Source organism: Acartia tonsa, chromosome 6 (assembly GCF_053477335.1).
Source record: "Acartia tonsa isolate MP-2025a chromosome 6, ASM5347733v1, whole genome shotgun sequence".
Lineage (NCBI taxonomy): Eukaryota > Metazoa > Arthropoda > Copepoda > Calanoida > Acartiidae > Acartia > Acartia tonsa.
The window spans coordinates 39,581,652-39,606,912 of NC_137265.1; the positions used below are offsets into that span (position 1 = coordinate 39,581,652).

At 31.9% G+C, this 25,261-nt stretch overlaps 2 protein-coding genes across 9 annotated transcripts in view; both read right to left on the bottom strand.

The window, feature by feature from the left end:
• The window catches only part of gig (TSC complex subunit tuberin), a 40,099-nt gene extending 22,006 nt beyond the window's left edge, over positions 1-18,093 (bottom strand). Inside the window, exons 1-24 of the mRNA XM_080165484.1 lie at positions 17,976-18,093; positions 17,215-17,274; positions 16,558-16,632; positions 15,924-16,058; positions 15,210-15,322; positions 13,753-13,855; positions 13,254-13,345; positions 12,609-12,689; positions 11,804-11,924; positions 11,225-11,372; positions 10,838-10,923; positions 10,354-10,450; positions 9,862-9,947; positions 9,531-9,579; positions 6,853-6,937; positions 6,537-6,602; positions 5,958-6,110; positions 5,092-5,161; positions 4,510-4,614; positions 4,064-4,220; positions 3,490-3,565; positions 1,218-1,294; positions 825-870; positions 201-290 (exon numbers count right to left, since the gene is read on the bottom strand). Of these exons, the coding sequence (XP_080021610.1) occupies positions 201-290; positions 825-870; positions 1,218-1,294; positions 3,490-3,565; positions 4,064-4,220; positions 4,510-4,614; positions 5,092-5,161; positions 5,958-6,110; positions 6,537-6,602; positions 6,853-6,937; positions 9,531-9,579; positions 9,862-9,947; positions 10,354-10,450; positions 10,838-10,923; positions 11,225-11,372; positions 11,804-11,924; positions 12,609-12,689; positions 13,254-13,345; positions 13,753-13,855; positions 15,210-15,322; positions 15,924-16,058; positions 16,558-16,632; positions 17,215-17,274; positions 17,976-18,056 (2,252 nt within the window). The 5' untranslated portion in view covers positions 18,057-18,093. The remainder of the gene's footprint in view (positions 1-200; positions 291-824; positions 871-1,217; positions 1,295-3,489; positions 3,566-4,063; positions 4,221-4,509; positions 4,615-5,091; positions 5,162-5,957; positions 6,111-6,536; positions 6,603-6,852; positions 6,938-9,530; positions 9,580-9,861; positions 9,948-10,353; positions 10,451-10,837; positions 10,924-11,224; positions 11,373-11,803; positions 11,925-12,608; positions 12,690-13,253; positions 13,346-13,752; positions 13,856-15,209; positions 15,323-15,923; positions 16,059-16,557; positions 16,633-17,214; positions 17,275-17,975) is intronic.
• Positions 18,094-18,597: 504 nt separating this feature from the next.
• On the bottom strand, positions 18,598-25,143 carry LOC145322637 (uncharacterized). Of its 8 annotated transcripts, XR_013880777.1 has the most exons (6): positions 24,563-25,143; positions 22,254-22,484; positions 22,042-22,111; positions 21,685-21,796; positions 20,985-21,180; positions 18,598-20,502 (listed from the first exon to the last, which is right to left on the bottom strand). XR_013880777.1 is itself a non-coding variant. In XM_080164796.1 (2 exons), the coding sequence occupies exons 1-2, from the start codon at positions 25,098-25,100 to the stop codon at positions 22,333-22,335; spliced, it is 690 nt and encodes a 229-aa protein (XP_080020922.1). In that variant the 5' UTR covers positions 25,101-25,143; the 3' UTR covers positions 21,932-22,332. The 8 variants fall into 8 exon arrangements, 1 of the variants encoding a protein (XP_080020922.1); XR_013880776.1 differs by having other exon boundaries at positions 18,598-21,216; positions 22,042-22,102; XR_013880775.1 differs by having other exon boundaries at positions 18,598-21,216; positions 22,012-22,111.
• Between the last annotated feature and the right edge of the window lie 118 nt (positions 25,144-25,261).

The window sequence follows — 25,261 nt, forward strand, 5'->3', positions numbered from 1 at the left end:
AAAAATTGTAAAACTATATCATATTCATAATACTAGCCGCAGCGCCTCTAGCCCCTAGTGATAAAAGAGGACAAGACAAAAAAATTGTCTTTGAATTATATGAAACTTCCCTGAAATGCAAAACTTAATCTGTTGATTGGTTAGCGAGACATCAAAAGGAACATTTAATCAATATATAATGTTTTCCATGGAAGCTTTACCTTAAAAGTATTCCTCTGTTTTGTAAAACATTTGGCACTTGGTTCAGTAATAATTGAAGCACCTTCCAATCACTATCTTCTTTCAAAGATCTAAATATTAAATCAGTTATGGTTTCATAGTAATTTGGTAGCTTATAGGTAATTTTTTTTGCTTTTTTTTTGCATCATTTTCTTTCTTATTGGTATTTTAGAAAATATTTTGAGCATGTTATTATCTTGCTTAAACAGAATACCACATGCATCCATAAGTAGGTAAAGAAAGAATATAAAATAATAAAATTTTTTTTTAACTAAATTGGCACGATTTAAAAGAAAGGTACATATTAAAATACTGAGATAGTAAAGCTAAACTGAATTGAACCCAATCTATTTTAAAATGCATCAAGACTACACAAAAAAAATCTAAATTGTATGTATATAATACCTTAAAAAGAAACCTATAAAGCAAAGTATTAAATACACCAACAGCTGCCAACATATAGCTGCCACATTGCAACGTACATGATAAGTCAGCTGATTTGTGTCCATGTGACGTTCTAATAACGAACTTCTCTTTCCGACAAAAAGCTCTATATAACACGAGTTTAGTGAATTTTATCATATAAATTAATGATGTAAGCTTACCTTATCACAGCTCTACACGCCCTTGTCAATGAGAGAACCAACATATCTAGAAACAAAGAATGAGTATAACCATATACATCAGCCAAATAAAAAAGAACACTTTAATACAAGTTATAATACAGAAAATATAATGAATTAAACAACACCAGCGGCTACGCCCCTAGTATCTAGGGGATATGTATTGAAAGGGACAGAGAGGGGCTAAATAAATAGCTTAAAACCACCCCAAGACTTAAATCTGAAAGTAAAATAGGCAACAACTATCACAGGACCTATGTAAAGCTTTTCTAAATTAGAAAACTAAAAAATTTCAATAGTTAGTGAGATCTTAAGCTACAGACCAAATACCTTACTACTTTATATAAAAGCTGATTAAGATGAATGAAATTTCACCTTTATCTTTAGGAAAGAATCCTTGTTTGCTCTCGCAGACCACAAAGGGACTGAATATCACACAATTTCGACCATCCCTAAAACAAATAAACTTTGGTAGAGTGCATGGATTTTAAGGGATATGACAATGGAAGATGAAATCCCGAATGATATGAAACAAAATTAACCCTCCTCTAGATAAAAAAAAAACGTTGAAGAAGTTTAGATCTCAACTAGTTTTCAAATAGTTATTCATCGTATTAAAAACAGTTTTCCGTGGATATTAAAATGAAAATTTTTAGTATTTAAACCAGTTTTGTTAGACCCCGAGGGGCCCAAGGTCCGTTGCTAACAAAACTGGTATTAATTTTATGATTTTAATATTCGTGAAAAATTGTTTGTAATACGATGCTATGCATGAGAACCGGTTCTAATCAGGGTTGGCAAAATTCGGGATTTTTGTAGGTTTAATCCGCGGACAAGGAAAAAACCGGGTTTTATTGGTTTATTCCGGGAAAAGTCCGGACTTTTGTAAAAAGTTATTTTTTAAAAAAATAATCAACGTAAATGTCAACGTATTGACCCAATCTTTAGTATTTAGGTATGAGAGAGGCAATAATAAGCTGAGAGGACTTCTTGGTAGTACAGATACTCTACAATTATCTTGAATGAATGAACGTTAGTATAAAATTTAGGATTGCCTCTTAAATTATAAAATTAACTTATTGATATTAATGTTAATTTATTAAGTCAAAAGATCACTGTTCCTAATTTAAGCTAAAAGTATTTGTTAGTTTCTGAATTCTATGTTTCATAGATAAATTTTGTAGCATATTTAATAAAAAAAAATTTATCTGTTATTTTTATAATTTAAGAGGCAAGCTTAATTTTTTTAGGTACTATCGTTCATTCATTCAAGAGAATTGTAGAGTATCTGTACTTCCAAGAAATCCTCTCAGCTTACTATTGCCTGTCTCATACCTAAATACATTTTTCAAATAAAAATGTTGCTTTCTAAAAATAAGTCTTTTTTTTTTTGTAAATTCTAATGTTTTTCTACTGTGTTTGTTTACAGGCATTTTGATAAAAAATAAGAAGTTTATTACGAAAAAGTAGTAATTTAGGACCTTTTTGGAGGCGAACATAGCATTTTTTTTCAAGGTGGACTTTTGTTTTTTTTAAAGTGGACTTTTGTTAGACCTTTTTAGGGATAAGGGATAGGAAACCTGGACATAAATTAGATCTCGGCCTGGTTTTGAAAGGGATCATGCAACTTTTACCATTTGCCTAATTTAATGACCTTACTGGCGGACGGCTCATATTGGCTACCGCTCTAAACCAATAGTGTTCTGTGATTTGGGCTTGTTTTGTATCAACCAATCACCAATTGGCGGAAATTTTAGAAGCAGACAATTCTAGAAAAAAATAATGATTTGTCTGCTACGAAAAAATAAATATAAATGGTGTTAGATCACATTAGTTTAATTATTAAATCTGCTTAGAGTTAAACATTAAAAAAGGGCCATATAGAAAAAACAAAAATAACGGGATTATTTTCTTGGAAAGAAGGTAGCTACGAATTTTCATTTGGTAGTTTATAAATTAGATGTTGTATTTTAAATTTTAAAAATTTAATACGGAATTTATACAACACCTTAACCCTAATTTTTGTACAATACAACACAGTACAGATTTATCATTACATTATAGTATCCAAAGAACTTGATAGAATGTTACCCAAGTGCATATTTATTTGTTTATTTTGAATTTTAATTAGCAATGAAATTTTCAAATAAAATTTTTACTCATTAATAAAAATGCAAATAATACAAACTAAAATCTGTCTGAGGGAAACCCAACGATAGCTTTCTGACAGTTCAAATTACCAAAGTAAAAGATAAAAAAATTTTGGGAGAGAAAAAACTTCATTTTAACAAAAGCCATTAATATATAGGTTTATAAAAAGTTATGTTTTTTACTTTAAACTAGCTACCTGAATTTGATTCTATACTTTATCTACACACACACACACACAGCTTTTTCATTAGCGTTTAGGACGAACCACTGCGCCATCCCAAAACTGGTTTAATAGGCCTAGGCTTGAAATAGGCCTGAAATAATATTTTCCTACGTTTCCCATCCCTTATCCCTGGACCTTTATGTTGACTTTTTCTGGTGGTTGAAACCGGTCAAAACCATGTGGTTTTAACTGCCCTGGACTTTTCTTGCCAACCCTGGTTCTAATCCATCGGATCTTTATCGGTTTCGAAGACATACTAGAAAAGAGACTTACTTGTGATAGCCGAGATGAAAATCCTGTCTTGCTCGCAAGCTAAGAAAACAACGAAATATTTCATATCTCATTTCACCTAGTAAATTAAATTAAGTCAATTGCAATGGTAATGCCGCTACTCTATAACTAGGTTCTATCCAGACTTCTGTTATAATGACTATCGATAATTCACGCATCATTTAGCTACAATTAGTGAGATTTTAACCCAAAAATTTAAATATAATTTGAAATAGGTACATATTTTAAATTAAACTTGAAAAACAAAAAAAATATTATATAATCTAAATCAAGAGTCATTACATGTCTTAAAATTCGACCGATCCAATGGCACCCATAAAAGCAAAGCTTATATACTTTTAAATCACAGAAGACAGCTGTATATAAACGCCTGTTTTATTTATAAAATAAATTGAAAATAAGGACAAAAGCAGGTAGTTTATGCGTATATTTTGTTTATTTATTACATTAAGCAGGTTAGGTTAGGTTATAATGGGTACTGGATAGCCCTGTAGGGTTAAGGCGCCCTTAGGGGTTAGGCAAAACTTTACATTCAAAATTAAGATGAATTATTTACCAGTGTACTGTAGAAGTGCTGGAACAGAATAGAATCTGTCCAGCAGTGTGACCATGGTCTCGTAGCATCTCTTCACACACTGTATGGGAGGCTTGAAGAACTTGGCCTTGAACACCTTCACCACCCCCCTCACAGCCTCAGTGTACATATCAAAGTTCTGAATAAAGAGGAAATACTTTTTACAAAGGGTGAAACGCAAAGATCTTAAAAGATAAGACAATTGACGATAAGTTGATATTTATCCCAAAGATGATATTAATTTTTTGTTCATTTTGAGTTATCTGATAACTGATATTTCTAATTCATGTAACGTGAATAAATTCATGGCTACTTATTCACTATCATAGAATGTTTATTTGTTAAAATGTCCTAAATACTTATTTTTACAAGATCACCAAGACATCAACCCCCCCCCCCCCCCCAACCCTTCGTTTAACAACGCCTACCTGATCTGCAATCATTTTGTTGATGGCCTCCTTATTTATCTCCTCCTGCTCCGGGTCCAGGCTAGTCAAGGCAGACAGAATATTTTCAATAATATCAATCAAGTCCTAAATATCAACAAGAATAACAACACCCATGAAAGCGAATCTCAACGAATCAAAAGGACCTAACGAAATAAAGGGATTTCGCTTTGTTCATATAAGAAAGCTTCACACACTAATTAGAAGTTTAAACAAGAATTCCGTAAAATCAATCCCAATAGGAACAATATGCTCGACATAAAAAAACTTACATTTTAAGACATAGTTATAGAGAAGCTTCGTTTAAAACATTATACCCAATGGTAATGGAATCTTATTACAAAAATCAAGTGAAAATAAGTATAATCATATTGTTTTTAAACAACAATATATCATCATAATTAAAATAAGCAAACAGACTTTCTGGTACTAATTTTAAAATTGCTACGCATTCAAAATTGTACCCTACTACTACAGGAATCCGTTTTCAAGTTTAAATTCAATAGAACAATTAAAAAGTGCTATAAGAGCTCTCCGTTGAATTCATGAAATTGAAAAGCTTACATTTTGATTTTGTCCGGTAGATTCCGCCGCTAATTCTGATATTGTTAGCACAGCCTCAAGTTTTATACTCCTAAAATAGGTGTGATATCATTGTCATTTTGACGCATACATTCATATTCATAGTCCACCTAGAGCGTTCGTTTAGTGGCTTATTAGCAGGGAGAGAGGGGACACATTGGACTAAATTACCCAAATTTTTATTTCATTTGTCAAAAACTTTGGGTACTTTCATGGAATTTGAGTTTTTGGTGATGGTTTGTTCCTAGAAAAGGATGTTTAAAAAAATTTCACCACCATAAACAAGTCGTCATGTTTCAGATAATGTTTTAGTATGAATTTATGATTTATGAATTCTAAGTGCCGAGTCAAGAACAGACCCCCCCCCCCCTCCGGTTATTTTAAAAGCACCACAAATTAGGGTTGGGCCGGATACTTTTTTGGCCGGATACCGGATATCCGGCTGATTTCAAATGCCGGAAATCCGGTATCCGGCAAATCACCGGTTATCCGGCCTAATTACCGGATATCCGGCCAAAATACAAGTTTTTAAAGTAACAAAAACAAAATTTCTTCATAAGCTGGTGTTTTATTATATAAAATTAAGGTCAAAAATTAAAAATTAAGTAACTATTAAAAAAATTGTTCTTTTAGATTCAATAATAAGAAAATTACAGCCATTTAAAATTTAAAAGGCAGATATTTTTGTTGTAAAATGTAAAAGATTATATTGCCGGATATCCGGCCGGATAGTTTCAATATCCGGTATCCGGCCGGATATTGAAAATGGCCGGATATCCGGCCACATCGGATATCCGGCCCAACCCTACCACAAATGTCATTTAATATCTGAAAGAAACATATTCTACCTGTGAACCTCTGAGTTAAGATCTGACAAGAAAGGAATAACAGATTTCTGTAGAATTTGATCCTCGGCGTAGGAAAGATAATTCTTCACGGTTGTCTGCAGCAAATTCAGCATCCGCAGACGAACTTCCACCAGATTTTCTTTCCCATAAAATCTAATAAAGAAATTAGGCTAAAACTTTTTGTATGAAAGCATTTCACACGAAACAACTAAACTGGAATTAATCTTGATTTTTTATTTTACTATCTGAGAAAAGCTGATTGTAACTATAATACGATGCGATAAATAACTATTATTTAATTACACCATAGAGCGAATGTATGTTAAAATCTAATATTCGTATGAGACACTTTTATAAACAAACCTAAAACCAAAAAAGGGTTGCAGCACTGTAATTGGCCTGGTGTTTGCTTTAATGTAATAAAATATGAAACTGCAATGCCAAATTTCAGAGCTGTACCTCTTTTTTTGGTTGGTTAGGTTTGGATACAAAAAATGGCTTATCCGCCTCCCCCCTTTGATTGAAACCGTCTGAGATTTGAAATATTCAAAGATAAATCATTATTATAGCATCAACTACCTTTTCATTAAATCCGCAACATAATCAATCCATCCTTCTCTACTTGGCCGAACATTTTCATGGCTCCTAAAATTAAAAAAAATATGATTGATTAACAAGAGTGACAACATCTATAAAAAGCGAAGCACAAAAATCAAGAACGGACTAACGAACAAAGCGATTGTATAGTATACTGGTTATTTATAATGATCTTTTAAAAAAAAATCATAAGTTTAAACACAAGTACAGCCAAAAAAATCACATTTCCTCATATCGTAACGGACAGAAGGCAGACAAAGTGAATCATAGATTAGCAACAGATTAAAAAATCAGTTACCTGTGAGTAATAAGACGGACAATAGATTGTTGAGGACACAAATGGCACATAGTTTCTATCATATCATATAGTTCCCTACTGTCTCCTATATAAAGATATTATTATAGACACAAATGGCACATAGTTTCTATCATATCATATAGTTCCCTACTGTCTACTAAATAAAGATATTATTATATACACAAATGGCACATAGTTTCTATCATATCATATAGTTCCCTACTGTCTCCTCTATAAAGATATTATTATAGACACAAATGGCACATAGTTTCTATAATATCATATAGTTCCCTACTATCTCCTATATAAAGATATTATTATAGACACAAATGGGACATAGTTTCTATCATATCATATAGTTCCCTACTGTCTCCTATATAAAGATATTATTATAGACACAAATGGCACATAGTTTCTATAATATCATATAATTTCCTACTATCTCCTATATAAAGATATTATTATAGACACAAATGGCACATAGTTTCTATCATATCATATAGTTCCCTACTGTCTCCTATATAAAGATATTATTATAGACACAAATGGCACATAGTTTCTATCATATCATATAGTTCCCTACTGTCTCCTATATAAAGATATTATTATAGACACAAATGGCACATAGTTTCTATCATATCATATAATTTCCTACTATCTCCTATATAAAGATATTATTATAGACACAAATGGCACATAGTTTCTATAATATCATATAGTTCCCTACTGTCTCCTATATAAAGATACAGTGTTTTTTTTTTATGAGAACTTTTTTAAAAGCAATTTTACCCCACTTATAGTTATCAGAATTTAATGATTAATGGCTTATTTTCTTCGTTTTTTAAGGCAATTATTAGAACACCAAAACAATATTTCAGTTTTTATTTAAAAAGTACAGTAAAATGTAAAATTCAAAACTTAGGTGTCAACATCTAAAAATGGTTTTAGCGCTTTTTTCTTATGCCTAAATCTTCTACCCTTTGCAAGAAAAAAATTGGATTTTCTGTAGTCGACTTTGGGGGGCCAGTACTCCCTCCCTGGTTGAGATATGACCTTCAAACTGTGATATGTTATAGTACATGTCCCCAATAGTATCTGTAGACATTTTTAGCCCTATATCTCAATTTTGAAGCGTTTAGCAGTCATTCTTGCAAAAGGTAGAATATTTGAGTATAAGAAAAATGCGCTAAAACCATTTTTAGATGTTGACACCTAAGTTTTGAATTTTACATTTTACTGTACTTTTTAGATAGAAACTATGTGCCATTTGTGTCTATAATAATACAGTGTGTTTTTTTTATGAGAACTTTTTTGAAAGCAATTTTACCCCACTTATAGTTATCAGAATTTAATGATTAATGGCTTATTTTCTTCGTTTTTTAGGGCAATTATTAGAACACCAAAACAATATTTCAGTTTTTATTTAAAAAGTACAGTAAAATGTAAAATTCAAAACTTAGGTGTCAACATCTAAAAATGGTTTAAGCGCATTTTTCTTATACTCAAATATTCTACCTTTTGCAAGAATGACTGCTAAACGCTTCAAAATTGAGATATAGGGCTAAAAATGTCTACAGATACTATTGGGGACATGTACTATAACATATCAAAGTTTGAAGGTCATATCTCAACCAGGGAGGGAGTACTGGCCCCCCAAAGTCGACTACAGAAAATCCAATTTTTTTCTTGCAAAGGGTAGAAGATTTAGGCATAAGAAAAATGCACTAAAACCATTTTTAGATGTTGACACCTAAGTTTTGAATTTTACATTTTACTGTACTTTTTAAATAAAAACTGAAATATTGTTTTGGTGTTCTAATAATTGCCTTAAAAAACGAAGAAAATAAGCCATTAATCATTAAATTCTGATAACTATAAGTGGGGTAAAATTGCTTTCAAAAAAGTTCTCATAAAAAAACACACTGTATTATTATAGACACAAATGGCACATAGTTTCTATCATATCATATAGTTCCCTACTAGCTCCTATATAAAGATATTATTATAGACACATATGGCACATAGTTTCTATCATATCATATAGTTCCCTACTATCTCCTATATAAAGATATTATTATAGACACAAATGGCACATAGTTTCTATCATATCATATAGTTCCCTACTATATCTTATATAAAGATATTATTATAGACACAAATGGCACATAGTTTCTATCATATCATATAGTTCCCTACTGTCTCCTATATAAAGATATTATTATAGACACAAATGGCACATAGTTTCTATCATATCATATAGTTCCCTACTGTCTCCTATATAAAGATATAGACACAAATGGCACATAGTTTCTATCATATCATATAGTTCCCTACTGTCTCCTGTATAAAGATATTATTATAGACACAAATGGCACATAGTTTCTATCATATCATATAGTATAGTTCCCTACTATATCCTATATAAAAAGTAAGTTTTTAGGGATATAGGGAGTAGAAATTTGTTAGTTATTTTCTATACTTGACTCCTGGCTGGAGAGCTCTAACCCAGCTAATCAGAGTACCCTTTATCCAATATAACTTAAACTACCGTGATCTAAAAAGATAAACAAATAAGCGAAAAAAAAATTCCCTTATCATTTTCAATTTTGTCAAAAATAAGGTGGTTGGGGATTTATGTATTTCTACTTAAATTTGATTTTTAAAAATAATAAAGATACCTGTAAATTTATTCTTTGTTATAAGCTCGTCAATTGTTGTAATTGTTTCCTACAAAAATATAAAAAAAATATTATTTAAATCTTATTATTTAAGTAAATGTTAGAATTAACTATTTAAAAACACCCATTAAACAACCAACCCTGATCTTAAGTATGGCTTATGCAATCTATTGGCCAAGGCATTCCCCGTTTCCTTATTATTATCAGATATTAGAGCACTTTTGGCCATTTCTATTGTCTTGAATAATTGTGCGAAACGATTTTCTTCCGACAAATAGCAGGCGCGTTTGTATATTACAATAAAAATGTAGCTTTACATTAATTTTTTTACCTTTACATTATTTTCAGCCTGAGGTTTGATTTGTAGATCCTGGCAGATTTGTATGCCAGCATGTACTGCCAGTAACACAGAAAACACCTGTTGGGCATGACAAAAAATGTAAAAATTTAAAAAAATTAACAATTGAGGAAATGTTTTGTGTCAGAGCAATTATAGATGCAAAAATGTGCTTTCCCCCAAAGTGCCTGTCGGGCACTTAAACCACCCTTCATTTTATGAATTAATTTAAAGTAAGGGAGGAGTACTTTTTTTCCAATGCTGCGGGGCTATCCAGTACACAACTTATAACATAACATAACCTGTACAAAAGTAACTAAGTAACCCCCTCTAAAAATTACTACTCGACTTGATTTCGGCTGGGAATTCGCTTTAATAAATGTACACTTAAAAGTAACTTAGCTGCAACCTTATACCGAATTTTTATTTCTTGATGAAAGTTGATCATTTAATGTCAATTCATTCAAATTATTTGTTGTCTGCCTTCCTGTTTCCACCCATCCTTGTTGAGATCCATGCCCTGTAGCTGCACTAGAGACAGAACCTGGCAACTTGCTTCCTCCACAACCTGCGGCTGTCCATCCTAAAATTAAACAAAAAATCGTAATAGTATTTTAAAATCATTTAACTGTAAGTGTAAATTATAACGGTGACCCAAGTTTTATTTGTTCTTCAAGCTATATTTATAAAAAAAAATTCTACAGAAGGGGTAATTTTGTTTATCCTTATTTGGCATGTGCATCAAATCTTTCATTGTCTCACTCATGAAGATTGCTGGCAAATTATACTGGTATTCCCAAAGCTATCTCATGTTGACTAAGACATTTCATAAATCTCGTTTTGTTGGTGTCCAAACACTTTATTTTAATAATGTTAATCTACATAATTTTGTTAATCGAAATTGGGGGTGTTGATAATAGACAATTATTATATTTTAATGTTTTGTTGTCAGTAAAATAAAGTTTGCTACCTTTAGTGCAACATGAAAAACTGGTAGAATTGCGGAGGGTGAATATTTCAGACTGGGCACGCTGTGTGGACCCCATAAGCAGGAACCTTTAAATAATTTCAAATTGTTAAATGGCAGGGAGGGACGGGATATTTGGGTGTTTATTATACTATGCCCCAAAGTTTTATTACAACGTTTTCTAATATGTTTGGTTAACAAACTCGGGGACTTTTTTGAATTTTGATTGTTTGGTTCATCAAGTTGAGTTTCCAAACAATTAACCATAAATTGTCATCTACACAAGGGGAAATTTTGTGAATCATCAGTGGAGATCTGTGCTTGATTAAATTCCCCCCACGAATTTTGACCTAAAATAATGAACAAACAAACGAAATTTTTTCCACTTACCGATGAAGAAAACAGCCCCGCGTATGAGAAGTTCATCCTCTTGTTGATCTGGCGAGGATTGGATGAGAGAACAGAGATCCGCGAGAGAGGATTGTCCCATCCCTGTCCCCAACAGACTTCGCATTGTGATCAGAGCGTCTAATCGAACCTGTACAAGTATTTAATTAAAAACATGGATCTCAAGGGATATTTCCATGGACGATAAATTGATGTACATTACCCAAACACGATTAACATTAGAAATAGAAAATAAGGCTAATCACAATCAATAAACTTCAGATTAAAATTATTTCATAGGGAAGAGGGGAAGTGTGTGTTGGGGGGGGGGGGGGGGGGGGGTGTTGAGAAATTGTTTTCTAAGATGTAGAGAGAGGTTAATTCTATCCTAAGCTTCGTTGGATAATGGACTTAAACTATCTTTTTAAAAATTAATTAATCACCTCCCTCCTATCGCTCATTTTAAAAATCTTTTAGGACCTACAACGCGAATCAAAAAGACCAAACATATTTAATAAGTTTTAAAGCTTAAAAAATAGCAATATCTCATAAGAATGAAGTAAACAATTGTGATATTATGACCTGTTGTATGTTGACAACCCTGCAAAGGCAAGCTATAAATTGTAGAATTGCTTCACTGGGTATACTGGTGTGGTGAACCATGTTCTTGTAGATGTCAAGAATATATTGCACCTCTGCATCACTGCAACAAGAATTATTTTTAGAGTAGCTGCATTTCTAACGAATTTGGGGAAAACATTCCACTTCCCAAAATACAAACATTATTAGTTCTGAGCTTAATATTTCTTTAAAGCAGTGTTTCGGAGCCGGAGCCGGGAGCAGCAACATTTTTGGTGGAGCCGGATCCGGAGCCGTATTTTTCGTTAAAAAACGTAAAAAAAACAAATAGACACACATCCTTCTACTTTTATATAGCTTTAATCAAATAAAAGCAAAATATTTTATATTATTTATTTTATTTTATCAAATTCAATAATGAAAAAAATTGATATATTAATATTAAGGTAGGAGCCGGAGCCGCATCAAAATTATACGGCTCCGACACCCTGCTTTAAAGATAAATGCCAAAATGAAATCTGTAATGTTACTAAACTCATTTATGTAAAAAAAAAGGTTCCATTAAAAAATCAGCTCGATACCTATAAAATAAGCTCAGATCTAATAGTTACAGTGGTTTTTTTTGAGGGGGGGCAGGGGTGGTTGTTTTACTCCTTTAGACCCTAAAAGGAAAGAGTCAAAATTCAATTTTCAAAGTTTTACAGATCTATATCCAGTCATATAAGAGATTTTACAAAAAGAATTAAATTGATAACTGTAAAAACAAGCCCGTAAGTCCAGTGCAAAAGTTTAAAAGAGATAACTTTACCTTTTGGTGTTGCAGGCATGACTAGATAGAATTCCAATGAGATGCATTACAATATCTGGACCCAGGTAAGTCGAGTCATGACTGATACACAGATCATACCATTATTTTTCAATGGGAGTTAAGTTAATCCAGGGTCCGATTTTGTACAGCAATTATTTTCTACATATCTTTTTCTAGTTTTACAAATATTTTTAAAAGGTTAATTTACCTAATATACCTATAAAAATAAGATTTTATTATTTCAGTTGTTTTTTGCCCTTGTACTTTTATCACTTGTATACATTCCCAGCCAACTGGGTTTCTGTCATCTTATTTTCAATCAAGAATGAATAAATAACTTTCATCGCATTTGAAGTGCCTAATTCTACTTCTCTTAGCTTGTTTATTTCTAAGGAGAAAACAGGGGGTACTGTAGATCATTTAATATATAATTGTCCTTTAAAATCATGGGATAATATAGTAACCATCTAATTTTGCAAGAAGAAATTGTCAGGAAAGACTGTTAATGAGCTACTTAGCTTATAATTAAAACATGTTTATTATTTATGAAGAAATCACAATTCTGAAATCATAAATGTTATCCTTACATAAAACAAAACAAGAGAGGAAAAAAAGAATTTCTATTTACAAATTAGGGTATAATGCCTGATCAGATTAGAAGTTAGGGCCAGAATTAGTGTACAATCCTCCAGCTGTTCGGTGGACTGGCGTAACATCACCACAAGCACGCTTCCAATCTACAAAAGGTTTTAATTACTTTGAAATATTTTTTGTAAGGAATTTTTTATGTAAACAGTAGGAATATTGATGACATACTTACGTTTTTATACCTAATCAAAGAAATGCCTTTAAATTGTGCCTGATCGTGCTAGGAATAGATACTCCAAAAATGAAGGGAATATTACGATTATTATATTAAAAATAGATAACTGTCTTAAACTAAAAAATAATGTTTGAATTTGACATAGAAACTTTCGACTGGTAATAATTATAGAGTTACTAGGCTTTTTACTATGTAAATAAATTGTTACAGGATTGGGCATGCATTAGTACTATTCTAAAATGCTCAATAATACGGACGGACGTACATGATGCACCTAAATGTAGAAAACTTTGATTTGACTGGAAAAGTACATTATCATACCTCTGTCTGAAAATGGTTGACGTTAGTACCATGCTGAGTCAAGGCATCCAGCAGAAGAATTCTCTGTTTAACATCTTCGGCCACTGTATGTCTCTTTAACAACCTACAATGCAATGTTAGAACAAGTTTGACAATATCCATAAGTAACGAAAAAAAACATGGATGAACTAATGGACAAATGTTTAGTTGCCATAAAAGAAAAGGAAAGAATTCTTGATTATAAACTAATAGAAAATCACGAAACTCTTAAATAAATCAATATATATTTTTGTCAATTTTAGCATGACCAAGGGAGATAAATGCTCTTAGAAAGATGTTACTGTATCTTCAACAAAACAAGGATGACAACATCCATAAAAGCGAAGCACTGAAACGGTAGGACAAACGGACATTAACGCTTGTATAGTGTCTGAACTAGTGATGGGAATCCGGATCCGTAATCCGAATCCGGAATCCGCCCAATTTTCGGCCAATTTTGGAATCCGAATCCGGATCCGGAATCCGTTTTTTATAGCGGATTCCGGATTCTAAATTGGTAGGCTAAAATTACCGTCTTTTTTCTTACAACTCCCTCTGTTTGAAGGCAAAGATAAAAAAAAAAATTTCTACATAACAAATTTTAATAATTACTAATGTGATGTAAATGTTTTAGTTATGCTGGAAGTCAACACTTTAAACAAATCAAGGCTTCAACCAAGTAACATAGTGATAAATTAACGAAAAAAGCTATCCCTGTGACGGACGGCCTTTTAAAATACTGCTAGAATCCGGAATCCGAATCCGGAATCCGCCAAAAATAAGAATCCGGAATCCGCAAGAATCCGTCACTTTTTTTGACGGATTCCTTCAGAATCCGGAATCCGAATCCGGCCCAAAAATTCGACGGATTCCCATCCCTAGTCTGAACTGAATAATCAGAATATAAAAGTATAAGAGTCAAAGCAAAATTGTAAGTAAATTTGTTGAAAAACTGCTTGATATAGGATAATGTTTAAGGACATACTTACATTTTTAGGACTTGATTATAGAGTTGCTTCGCTTATAATATTGTTCTTTGTTGTCTCAGGAATTAATATACCAAAAATCAGATCTAACGGATAAATAGTTCACATAAAAATTTGTTGTTTAAAAAGTAGAAAAATCAACATGTTTAAAATGGACGTACGGACATTCTGGTAATGATTATAGAGTTGCTACGCTTTCTAAATCGTACCTAACTACTACAGAAATCATCATGCAAAGTTTGAAATCGATAGGACAATTCTAACATGCCTAAATTAACGAATAAAAGCTATCTATCTCGGACGGACGGACGGACGTACGGACTGACCCTAATTATAGGAAAGCTTCGCTTTTAAAAATGAGCATATTATCTTAAATAGCAACTTTAAAATCTAATTTCCCTGATACAGTTACGAATGAACGGATATAAAGTCAAAGTTTTTCAAAATCCTTACCCAAAGAACTGTAGTCGCATGACATCAAGAGAAGAATATTGACTCGTAACAATGTCGGCCAGAAAATCAAGAACAGCATGCCTCGCTTCTGTCAGTGTTGCTGGATCAGTCTCCTGTACAATACATCAGGTTTTAGGGATTTGTAGTAACATTGAGTAAAACAATGGAGGGGAAGAGGTTAAATAGCTGCATGTCCCCACTACGTGGACCCTGTGCCGAATATTAGCCAATAGCGTCTTAAATATTAAGCCAAGTAGCTACAAAAGAGCAGAAAGCAATTTGCTAGCAGACGAAAAAGATCCCAAACAATTGATCAAAATTAATAGTTATTTGGATTATATACATAATTATCTATACTGTTACATTTATTGCAGTAACAAATGTACATTCAACGGAGCAAAAAATTATCAGGATTTATTTAGAAAAGAAAAAGAATAGTTAAAAAGTAAATCTAAATAAAAAGTTATTTTATCAGACAACAGCGGCTGCGCCCTTAGCAATAGCATGTAAGGACCCAATATTCCAAGGGTATTGAAGGACAGAAAAATAGCCTCAAACAATCCCAAGATTTCAATCTAAAAAATAAATGTGAAACTTGCCTATATTAGAGAACCCAATCGGCTCAGTTGAGATTATAGGCTTCAGACAACAATTCCTTACTACTTTAGTACTTTACATAATTGAATATTTTATATAAAAATCCCCAAAGTTTGCCTGATGGTTGCTGTGTCCATTATTATCTCCATTTTCATGTGTTGTTGCTCCATTAGTGTTGCTCTGGCCAGAGGCATCATCATTTTTATCTGATTGACCATTCGACTCCGCTGTTTCTTCTAGTAGATCGCTTATCTAAAATTTAAGGTTTATTTTTAATGTTGCGGCTACAAGACATTTCTCTGAAAAAGCTATGTAAAACTCATTCCTTTTGAATTTTAAAAAGCTACCCTTAAAGGACGGCTGAGATTACTTTACTTTTTTTTCTTCAAAATCCGTCAATAAAAACTGCGATGTAGAGGAGTTTCATGAATTGTGACTTAACAAACCGAAAAAATATAATAGACCTCAGTTTCAGAGGTCTATTGGGCCATAAAAAAGACAAGAAAGCACTAAAACGTTTTAAATAAGTGAAAAAAGTTATCTACATGCCATCTCTAAATGAAAATTATCAAGATGTCTGTTTGTACCGAAGACTCTCGCTACCAACTTAAACCTTTAGTGTTTTTTTACGTTTTTATTTTAAAACTAAAATTGAAAGTGAATGGTCTCGTCCCCCCACCCCCCTCTTCAAGTGCCCCTAGAGGCATCCATGAAATTTATGAAAGGCAAAATAATGCTAACAAGAACAAACCTTGATCCATAGTTGCTCAACACAATTTTGTTGGATCTTCTTTTCTTTGACTAAACTTTGAAGCTCTTTTATTGCCTAAATATAACAGATTATTTTTTAAAATAAATGATAAGCAATCATTTAGTAATAAGGCGTACTGGTAAAATCAAATGACTTAAGACAAACAACAATCCTATGACTGGTAAGGAATTTATGCCTGTTTATGTGGCAAGACATTTGATGTCCCATATTCTTATCATAAATGGCACGAATTGGGTTGTACAATTTTCAAATGCCTTTTAAACCTTTTTTGGTTTTATATGTAAAATCAATATTTTTTTTAGTAAAGAAGCTAATCTATAATTCACAATGTCTATAGACTGCAATTGAAGATAACATATTTATTTCTTTTTTGAAGATTCTCTATACCTATGAGCATCAAGCACATGATTTACTTGGTCCGTGGGTCTGTAGTCATGCTACAAAAATATAAACATTAAAACGTTTTAATAAAAATATAAAAAAAAGTTTTATGATCTTAATGAATTTATTCTTGTTTTATGACAACTGAACATCTGCTCTGAAATCCCTTTATCTATATTTTCATCTCTAATTCGTTACATATGGATGTTGTTATCCTTGTGAAACTACTTTATAAAAAAAAGTCGTACGCCATACCTGGATTCTACTTTGTATGGGTTTATCAGAGCTGATATTTACCAAGCTTTCTACACTTATCTAAACAAAATTTTAATAGTTATTTATCGCGATCGTATTATAGACATAAATCCGCGGATATGAAAATGAATAATGTAAATGTTAAAACAAGTCTTGTTAGCCCCGATGGGCCGGTTCTAATCCAGTAGATATTAAGGGTTTCGAAGCCATTCTGGAATAACAAATGTTATTTTGTAAAGGAAAAAACTAACAATGAGAATTCTATTATGAGATTTTCAATCATTTAGAAAGTATACTGTAAGCTTTTAAAAACTTACTAGATTACAATTATCGGTTTAGACGCCGCTAGTTTCAATCAATTAGGATTTAATAAATATAACTAACATTTTTAAGCTTACGAATGGGAGACTGAGTTCATACGATTGAAATTATTGGGAACAACAAGTTTAATGTTTCTTTCCTCCCTGATAACTTAAAATCAAAATGTTTCCAAAGATTTTACTTTACTAACCCCCCCCCCCCCTCCTCCTCCCTTTACTACTAGCGGCTTCGCTCCCAGCATCTATGTGCTCTGTCTTTGAAAAGTAGAAAGGGGCTAAAATAATAGTTTAAAACCATCCAAAGACTTAACCTAGAATACAAAATAGCCTAAAACCATCACAGGACCAGTATGAAGCTTTCTATAATATCGCGAACCCAATCGATTTAGTAGTTATTGAGATCTTAAGTTTCAGACTTTACATAATAGGATATTAACTCACTTCAGACTTTGACGAAGATCTTGTTTTGAAAAAGTCCTTAAATCTTTCCCCCAGATTTTTTTCTTGTTTCGTCTGGGGCATTTTATTCACTTCTGCAAACAATCAGAAAATTAAATCATTTTAACAGAAATAAAACAACAATATTTCATATAATTGATTTAGGAAAAAAAAATATTTTTTAACTCTCACACCTATTTAAAATTTCATATTAATTTTAATCTTGTATTATTTTTTTAACTATAAAAATAACATTATTCTTTTTACATATAAAATATGTATTTTCTAATGTTTAATGGGGGTCCAGCAAATATTATATCTAGTAGTAGGTTCCAAATTTTGTATTTTTTTACATTTATACAGTGTGTTGTAAAAGTAATCAAAAATCTAAATTAAAACCATTTTGCCCCATCAATAAAGTAAATTTTAAAATATGTTAATGTTTTTTTTAATAAAATAAAAAGGGTATGATTTTGAATAATAAGCTTGAAATTATTTGAAGTTTTCCCAGTTGACACACTGTATATAAGTTTTAAAAATTTCTGGAGAAATTTGAAGAAAACTCCTATTGCGTAAAAAATAATACCAAAAAACATACCTACACATCAATTAAACCCTTTTTATATAGGAGGAAAACGATCAATGACAGGAGCCCGAACAACCAAGTATTTAGTTCATTTAGAAACGTCCGTGAAAGTTAAAACATGGCTTTCCTTCAGACAGGTATTAGGAAGATCATTTGATTCTTTAAAATCTTCATTTTTATAAAGAGCACTAAAAAGTTTATCCCAAAAATCATTAGGTGTTGTTTTCATCGGAGGATTTTTCTCTCTCAATGTTTTTGAAAACATTGAAAAATAAATTCGCAGATTTTTCTATGTCTCTTCGAAGATTTAAAAAAAAATTAAATAAACTTTGTCTTACGGGATCTGTCATAGATTGTTCACCCCTTTTTATTCCCTACTCTCGATCATGCATAATGTTTCGTATCGATTTTTTTTGTTTAACTGAAAGGATGTCATTAAGTTTTATTTTATTTAATGGCATTTTTAAATAGAATTACACTCCATTGTATAAATATCAAATTTAATAATCTTAACATATTAAAAAATTAACAATAATTAATACAAAGGAAATAATAAAATATTTAATGATTATGAAAATTGAACAATCAATGATATGTTAATTAAAATTTTGCCATTACTATGAAAACAAACAGCAAATGGATAATGTAGTTTAACTTTTAATAACATAAGGGGGGATTGGAGGAGTTCTGAAAATTTTGCGTAAATAGTGATTATAGGCTTTGTCTTAGGAGTGAGAGTACAACTGGAGGCCAGCAACACCTGAATCTGGAGGCCCAATTTTTTTTTTAAATATAGAGAAACTACATCCCAAAAGGAAACTTTTTTGCCAAAATGACCTATCCTCTCGCCCTAAGACAAAGCCTATAATCAATGCTTACGCATTGTGTCAGTGTCAGAACCTAATCCCCCCCCCCCCCTTGTTTATGCATTTTAAATTTGAAACAATCTGATTTTAACACGAACTAAAAATATTCTAATATCTACTATAAAAGCTGTCTAACGATGTGCCTTGTAAATAATATAATGGTATAAAAAGTACTTTAATTGACTTTGAGAGACCCTGAAATTTATTATTATACAGGGTCATTCAAGAGAAATGATTTTTTTAAAAACTTAATTATGCATAGAAAATAAAACAATTATGTAAAATCCTTTATATATTTGGAAAACCTATTATGAGACATTTATGTTTCAAATAGTTGAAAATGATTATTTCAACAAATTATGTCCTAAAAACCAGTTTTTCCAAAGGCCATTTTTTCGAAGATTTATTGATTTAAAGGTTGTAAAAAAATGTGCACCTTTTTGAAATTCAAATTGCTTGGCTTGTGTAAATACTAGAAAAATGTTATGCATATCGTTAGAATCGTCATAAGCTCTATTTTTTTACTACATGAAAACCTTTCCAGTGCTACGCATGGTATAGGAGCTACGAGGTAAAATGTTCCAATTTCTTAAAACCTTTCAACCTTTTTCTCAAATTTTTCAACGTAGCTCCTAAACTATAAAAAGCACAAAAACGGGTCTTATATTTTAAAAAATTAGAGCTTATGACGATTCCAACGATATGCGCAACATTTTTCTACTATTAACACAAGCCAAGCAATTTGAATTTCAAAAAGGTGCACATTTTTTTACACCCTTAAAATCAATAAATCTTCGAAAAAATGGCCTTTGGAAAAACCGGTTTTTAGGACATAATTTGTTGAAATAATCATTTTCAAATATTTGAAACATAAATGTCTCATAATAGGTTTTCCAAATATATAAAGGATTTTACATAATTGTTTTATTTTCTATGCATGATTAAGTTTTTAAAAAAATCATTTCTCTTGAATGACCCTGTAATTATTTGTCTTATGGAATGATATTTACAAAGCACTCTAGAGCCTAGATGCCACTCTTAACAATATCTTAAAAGTTTATCAAAGATTTAACAAAGTCTTTTTACAACAATTGTATTCGCAACTTAAAAACATACATGGGAGGTCATTGAAAAATTCGCGTAAACTGTAATTAAGGATCACTTGACAAACTGCCACCTATTCACTAACAAATACTTTGTAAAGACACAAAAGAACTGTAAGGTTTCTACGGGGGTTTTAAGACATAAGACTATGACGATAAATTAAAATACATCCCAAATGATAATAAAGAAAATTGCCCCTTTTGTAAATTGAAATAGTTTAAAAAGTTTGGATAATACTTGTTTTAAATCCCGATGAAAATTCGATGAAAGCACCCAAAATTTTAGTCATGGAATAGGATAAGTTATAATACTTATGGTACCAGTGTAATTTACAGTTCATTATCCCTTCCCTTCCTACAAATACCCCATAATAATTTGGATAAGATTAAAATAGACTTGAGACATTCGAACTATTATAAAAATGTAAGGAGTTTATAAAAAACAAGTTGCGAATACCGTGCTGGTAAAAAGATATTAAAAAAATAAGCAAGATGTCCCAAGAATTTCGACACGTTTGAGTACAGAAACCAGACCAAACTTTCTTGTATTGTAATCTGGTGTATGTACTCCAACCATGGCAAAATCCGTGGGTTCCCTAATGATGGTCCATTCTCATGGGTAAAGGAATATTAAGTTAACGAGGTTCCACACACTCACAGAGTACACACATATATCTTCACCTCAAATACTTCATGAAAAATAGAGTAGCTGCTCTTATAATTTAAGTACACAGGGATCTAAAGGGATAAGACAATGACCGATAAATTGATGTAATGTACATCACCAATGATAATACAAAAAAATACCTCTTTTGTTGATAAAAATTAGTGATTGAAACGTTTGGGCACTCAACTTAATGAACCACCAACCATTAAAAATTCCCCAAAATTGTTAAGCCAACGAATAACAAAACGTTCTAATTTCTTTTGGGACTAGTGTAATAAACAATCCATTGTCCCCTTCCTTCCTGATACCTATCATTTTTTTTATATTTGAATTGAATAAGAGATTTAGTTAAATTAATGTATTGTTTTGAAAAACTAAGAAGCTTTAAAATCTATAATAATGTTTAGTTAAGTTTTTGCAAGGGACATAATCTTGTAAATTAAGGGATTAGTTGTTTTAAATTTTCATGAAGTATTTAAGGATAGTATACCTATGTGTACTGATAATAATAATTTTAACAATTTTTAATTACTACATATATGCTGTTAACAATATATATATATATAGAAAAGTGGCGAAAATTTTAAGGCGAAGAAACAAAACTATTTATAATAAACAAATTACTAGACTACATTAATCTTTAATACATGTAACAAATAATAGATAAACCGCCACTTTTAATTTAATAATTTTATGTTCAAGATAAATATAAAATTTCTTATTGATGCTTTTTAAAAAAAGAAAAGTGGCCTAAAAATATTTACATTTAGTATTTAATGCCATAATAAACAGTTTCAATTGTCTTTTTTTAGTTAACAAATATAAAAAAATAGTTTTGTTTCCTCACATTCATAACAAACATATTAAGCAAGCTGTTTTTATTGTTTCTTTTTTCAAGGTTAAATATTCTAGCCAATCTAACCCAATATAAAAATAAGCTTAAAAGAAAACAAGTTTTAGGGCAGGGAGTCTGACTTTACAAGTTTACATACTTGTAATGTTTGAAAATAATAATGTAAGAATAAATTTGGAGGTATTTTTACTAGGTTCATGAAAAACTTGGTTGTAGAGTGGCTAAAGAATATGTTAATCCATAAGTTTGTTGACTTCTGCTGTCTTCCAATAGCGCAACATCTAGTTAACTGTTGATCGGATCCTTGGCCGCCGCATCCTTTTCGCCTTCAGACTGGGTTCTGTGACGCCGTCGCTCGTTCAGCTGCGGCCGGTTAGGTACAGAGCCCGCCCGGTTACGAAACCAACCCTCCAGACGGGATACTACGCCAGGACTTCCTACAATTGAAAAGTATAAGAGAAAGTAAAAAGTTACTTTCATAATATGAAAATTTTAGTACATGTACATATACTTGGGGACTGTCATTTATACATCCGACTAATTCAGTCATTTAATACCTTATCTATGACGCTAAATTAATGTTGTTTAATTTTCATGCCCCCCCCCCCCCCACAGTGGTCTATTTTGGCCGACATTTCACCTACCTCTACTCAAAGTCAATTTTCTCAGCTTGTAGTTGATAGAATCGTTCAAAATAAAAAGCCTGCGCCTTATTATTACCCAATGCAACTCGTATATTCATCTAGAGAAGAAAAACAAAAGCCAACTGGTCTAGAAAATACTTTGAAACTTAGCTAAAATTACATATTTTCATAATATTTTCTTAATTGGTAAAGTGCCTAAATTCGATGTTTTATAGCATTAAAACATTGAAAAACCTTGAAGCATTAATAAATATTACTGTAGAAATGATTATATAAATTTAAATGCCCAATCACCAACCTTGTGCAACATACATTTGATACAACTAATTCAAGTTTCTTCACCCTTTTATACGAAGTTATTTTCTCTTAGATAAGTAATAATACTTAATCTATATAGTAATGTTTTTAGCTGTTTAACAGCTAAATCTAGAAATTAAAAAAATTATTAATATATCCAGTAAAATTAGTTAGAAATGGGTATTAATGAAAGAAGTTAAATTTACCGAAATTCTTATTGTTAAAAAATATCATTAAATAGTCTTAATTAGTTAAATAAAATGGCTAACAGCTGAGCAGAAGCCGTTTCCCAGCTGCCATATGGATGGGCCCCCACTATTTTTGAGCTCAGCACTCATAAAAACCTACCCCTAGCTAGACACGACACAAGCCCTATCTACACATCATACTCTTAGCCACTCCTAGCCGTTTCCGCTAGTTCTAGCCGTTGAGCAGCTGGTACAAGAAATTCTTAAAATGACTATTGGTAACATTTAACATCAATTATAGCAAAATTATGTTTCAAGAAGTTGTTTCCTATGTAATAAATGATGGATTTGCCCTGAAAATGGCCAAAAAAACTGCTAAACGGCTGAGCCGCCAGCCGTTAGCCATTACTTTTCAAACTTTGTGTTTGATTTAGGGACAATAGACCTACCAAGGAATATTCATGCGAAGTTTCATAACAAAATTCGGATTCTAAGTGCCATTTGCGCATTGATTACGAAAAGGATGCATTAAACACCCCCCCCCCCCTTAAAAAAGATTTAAAACATTCATTTTAAATCTCATAAAGTCTCTTAATTTATCGTAGGCACTTTATAAGCAGTTTAAATGCATCAGAAATTAAAATTAACAATGAAAAGAAAAAAAGTTGCAACAATTTTTTCTTCTTGTATTGTAATTTTAGAGTTTGGCCCCTTAAATTAAAGTTAAAATTTGCAAGAAACCGGGCCCTGCAACAACCTAAACTAAACATCAAACTATGGCATTATACCTGTATATTAAGAATAATATACAGTTTGGTATGTTGCGGGGCCCGGTTTTTGGTGAAAAACTTAAAAAACTGAAAATTATTGCCAAAATTTTTTGCAAAAATATTTAAGAAATGACATGAAAATTTTTCAAAAACAACATAAAAATGGATGAAAAAAGTAAAAAAAAATTTTAAACCCCAGTTTCCTAATAGATCACGAAGTATTATAAATAAAAATAGGTGAAGAAACTTGATTGTATCAATGTAACACTGAAAAAAAATATTTTTTCCAGGGATGGTGAAAATTCAAAAGGTAAAATTCATGACGTGAAAATAATCCTTAACCTTCATGTTTCAAAGTTCATAATTCATCAACCAATAATTAAAAAGACAAAAACTCTTTTGTTTTATATGAGGTAGGGTATATATTTTCAAAATAATTTATTAATTTAGAGAAACTTTAAAGTTGATTTTTGGCGAAATGTCCGGTCTTAGACCGCTGTGCCCCCCCCCCCCCCCAACCCCACAACTCTCGGAGATGGAAAAAAATTCAAGGTAAGGATATATTTTTCATTGGATAAAGGTTACAAAAAGACAGAAGAAAATGAAATGTTCTAACCTGAATGGCCACTGCTCGGAGGTGTTCTACCACTTAAATGAAAAGACATATTGCCACGTGAACTAAGCTTGGAGCCAGGTATGTCGATGTATCGACCAGACTTGGAGGATCTTCCACTAGAAGTATCACCTCTAGGAGGCCTACTACTACTGCTGGTGGGTATTCCCGCGTTTCTCTTCTCCTCGGCAATGGCCTCCTGGTCCATGAGGAAGCTCTGCACCTTTTCCAGCCTGTCCATGTCGGGCGCCACCATACTCCTGCTGACCGATGAGGGTGTACCGCACATGGCTGAGCTGCTAGATGCCGGGGAACTGCGAGATATCGGGCGTGGCGTGGATCCCATTCCACTGCGTGGATAATCAATGAGCATATAGTCGTCAGTAGGACCTGTTGGAGACATTCCCCGCGGGTCAGAGTCCTCGGTAAAATCAAGATCCTCGTTTAGCCTCCAGGAGAAAGAGGTGTCAGTCTCGTCTAGCAGACTGGAATTTCGCTTGCTATCCTCAGGTAAAGTTGGCCGACTCGAGCTTCGTCTCATCACTTTAAAATTATGTATTCAATATGAGTGAACCCTGACAGTTATACTAAAGATAAAATTTGTCAAATCATGAAATTAAGGGAGAACTAAAGTTATTTGGTTTACAAACAAGATATGATACAGCAAGTCCTAGTCATTTTTCTAAAACTGTAAGTTGTTTT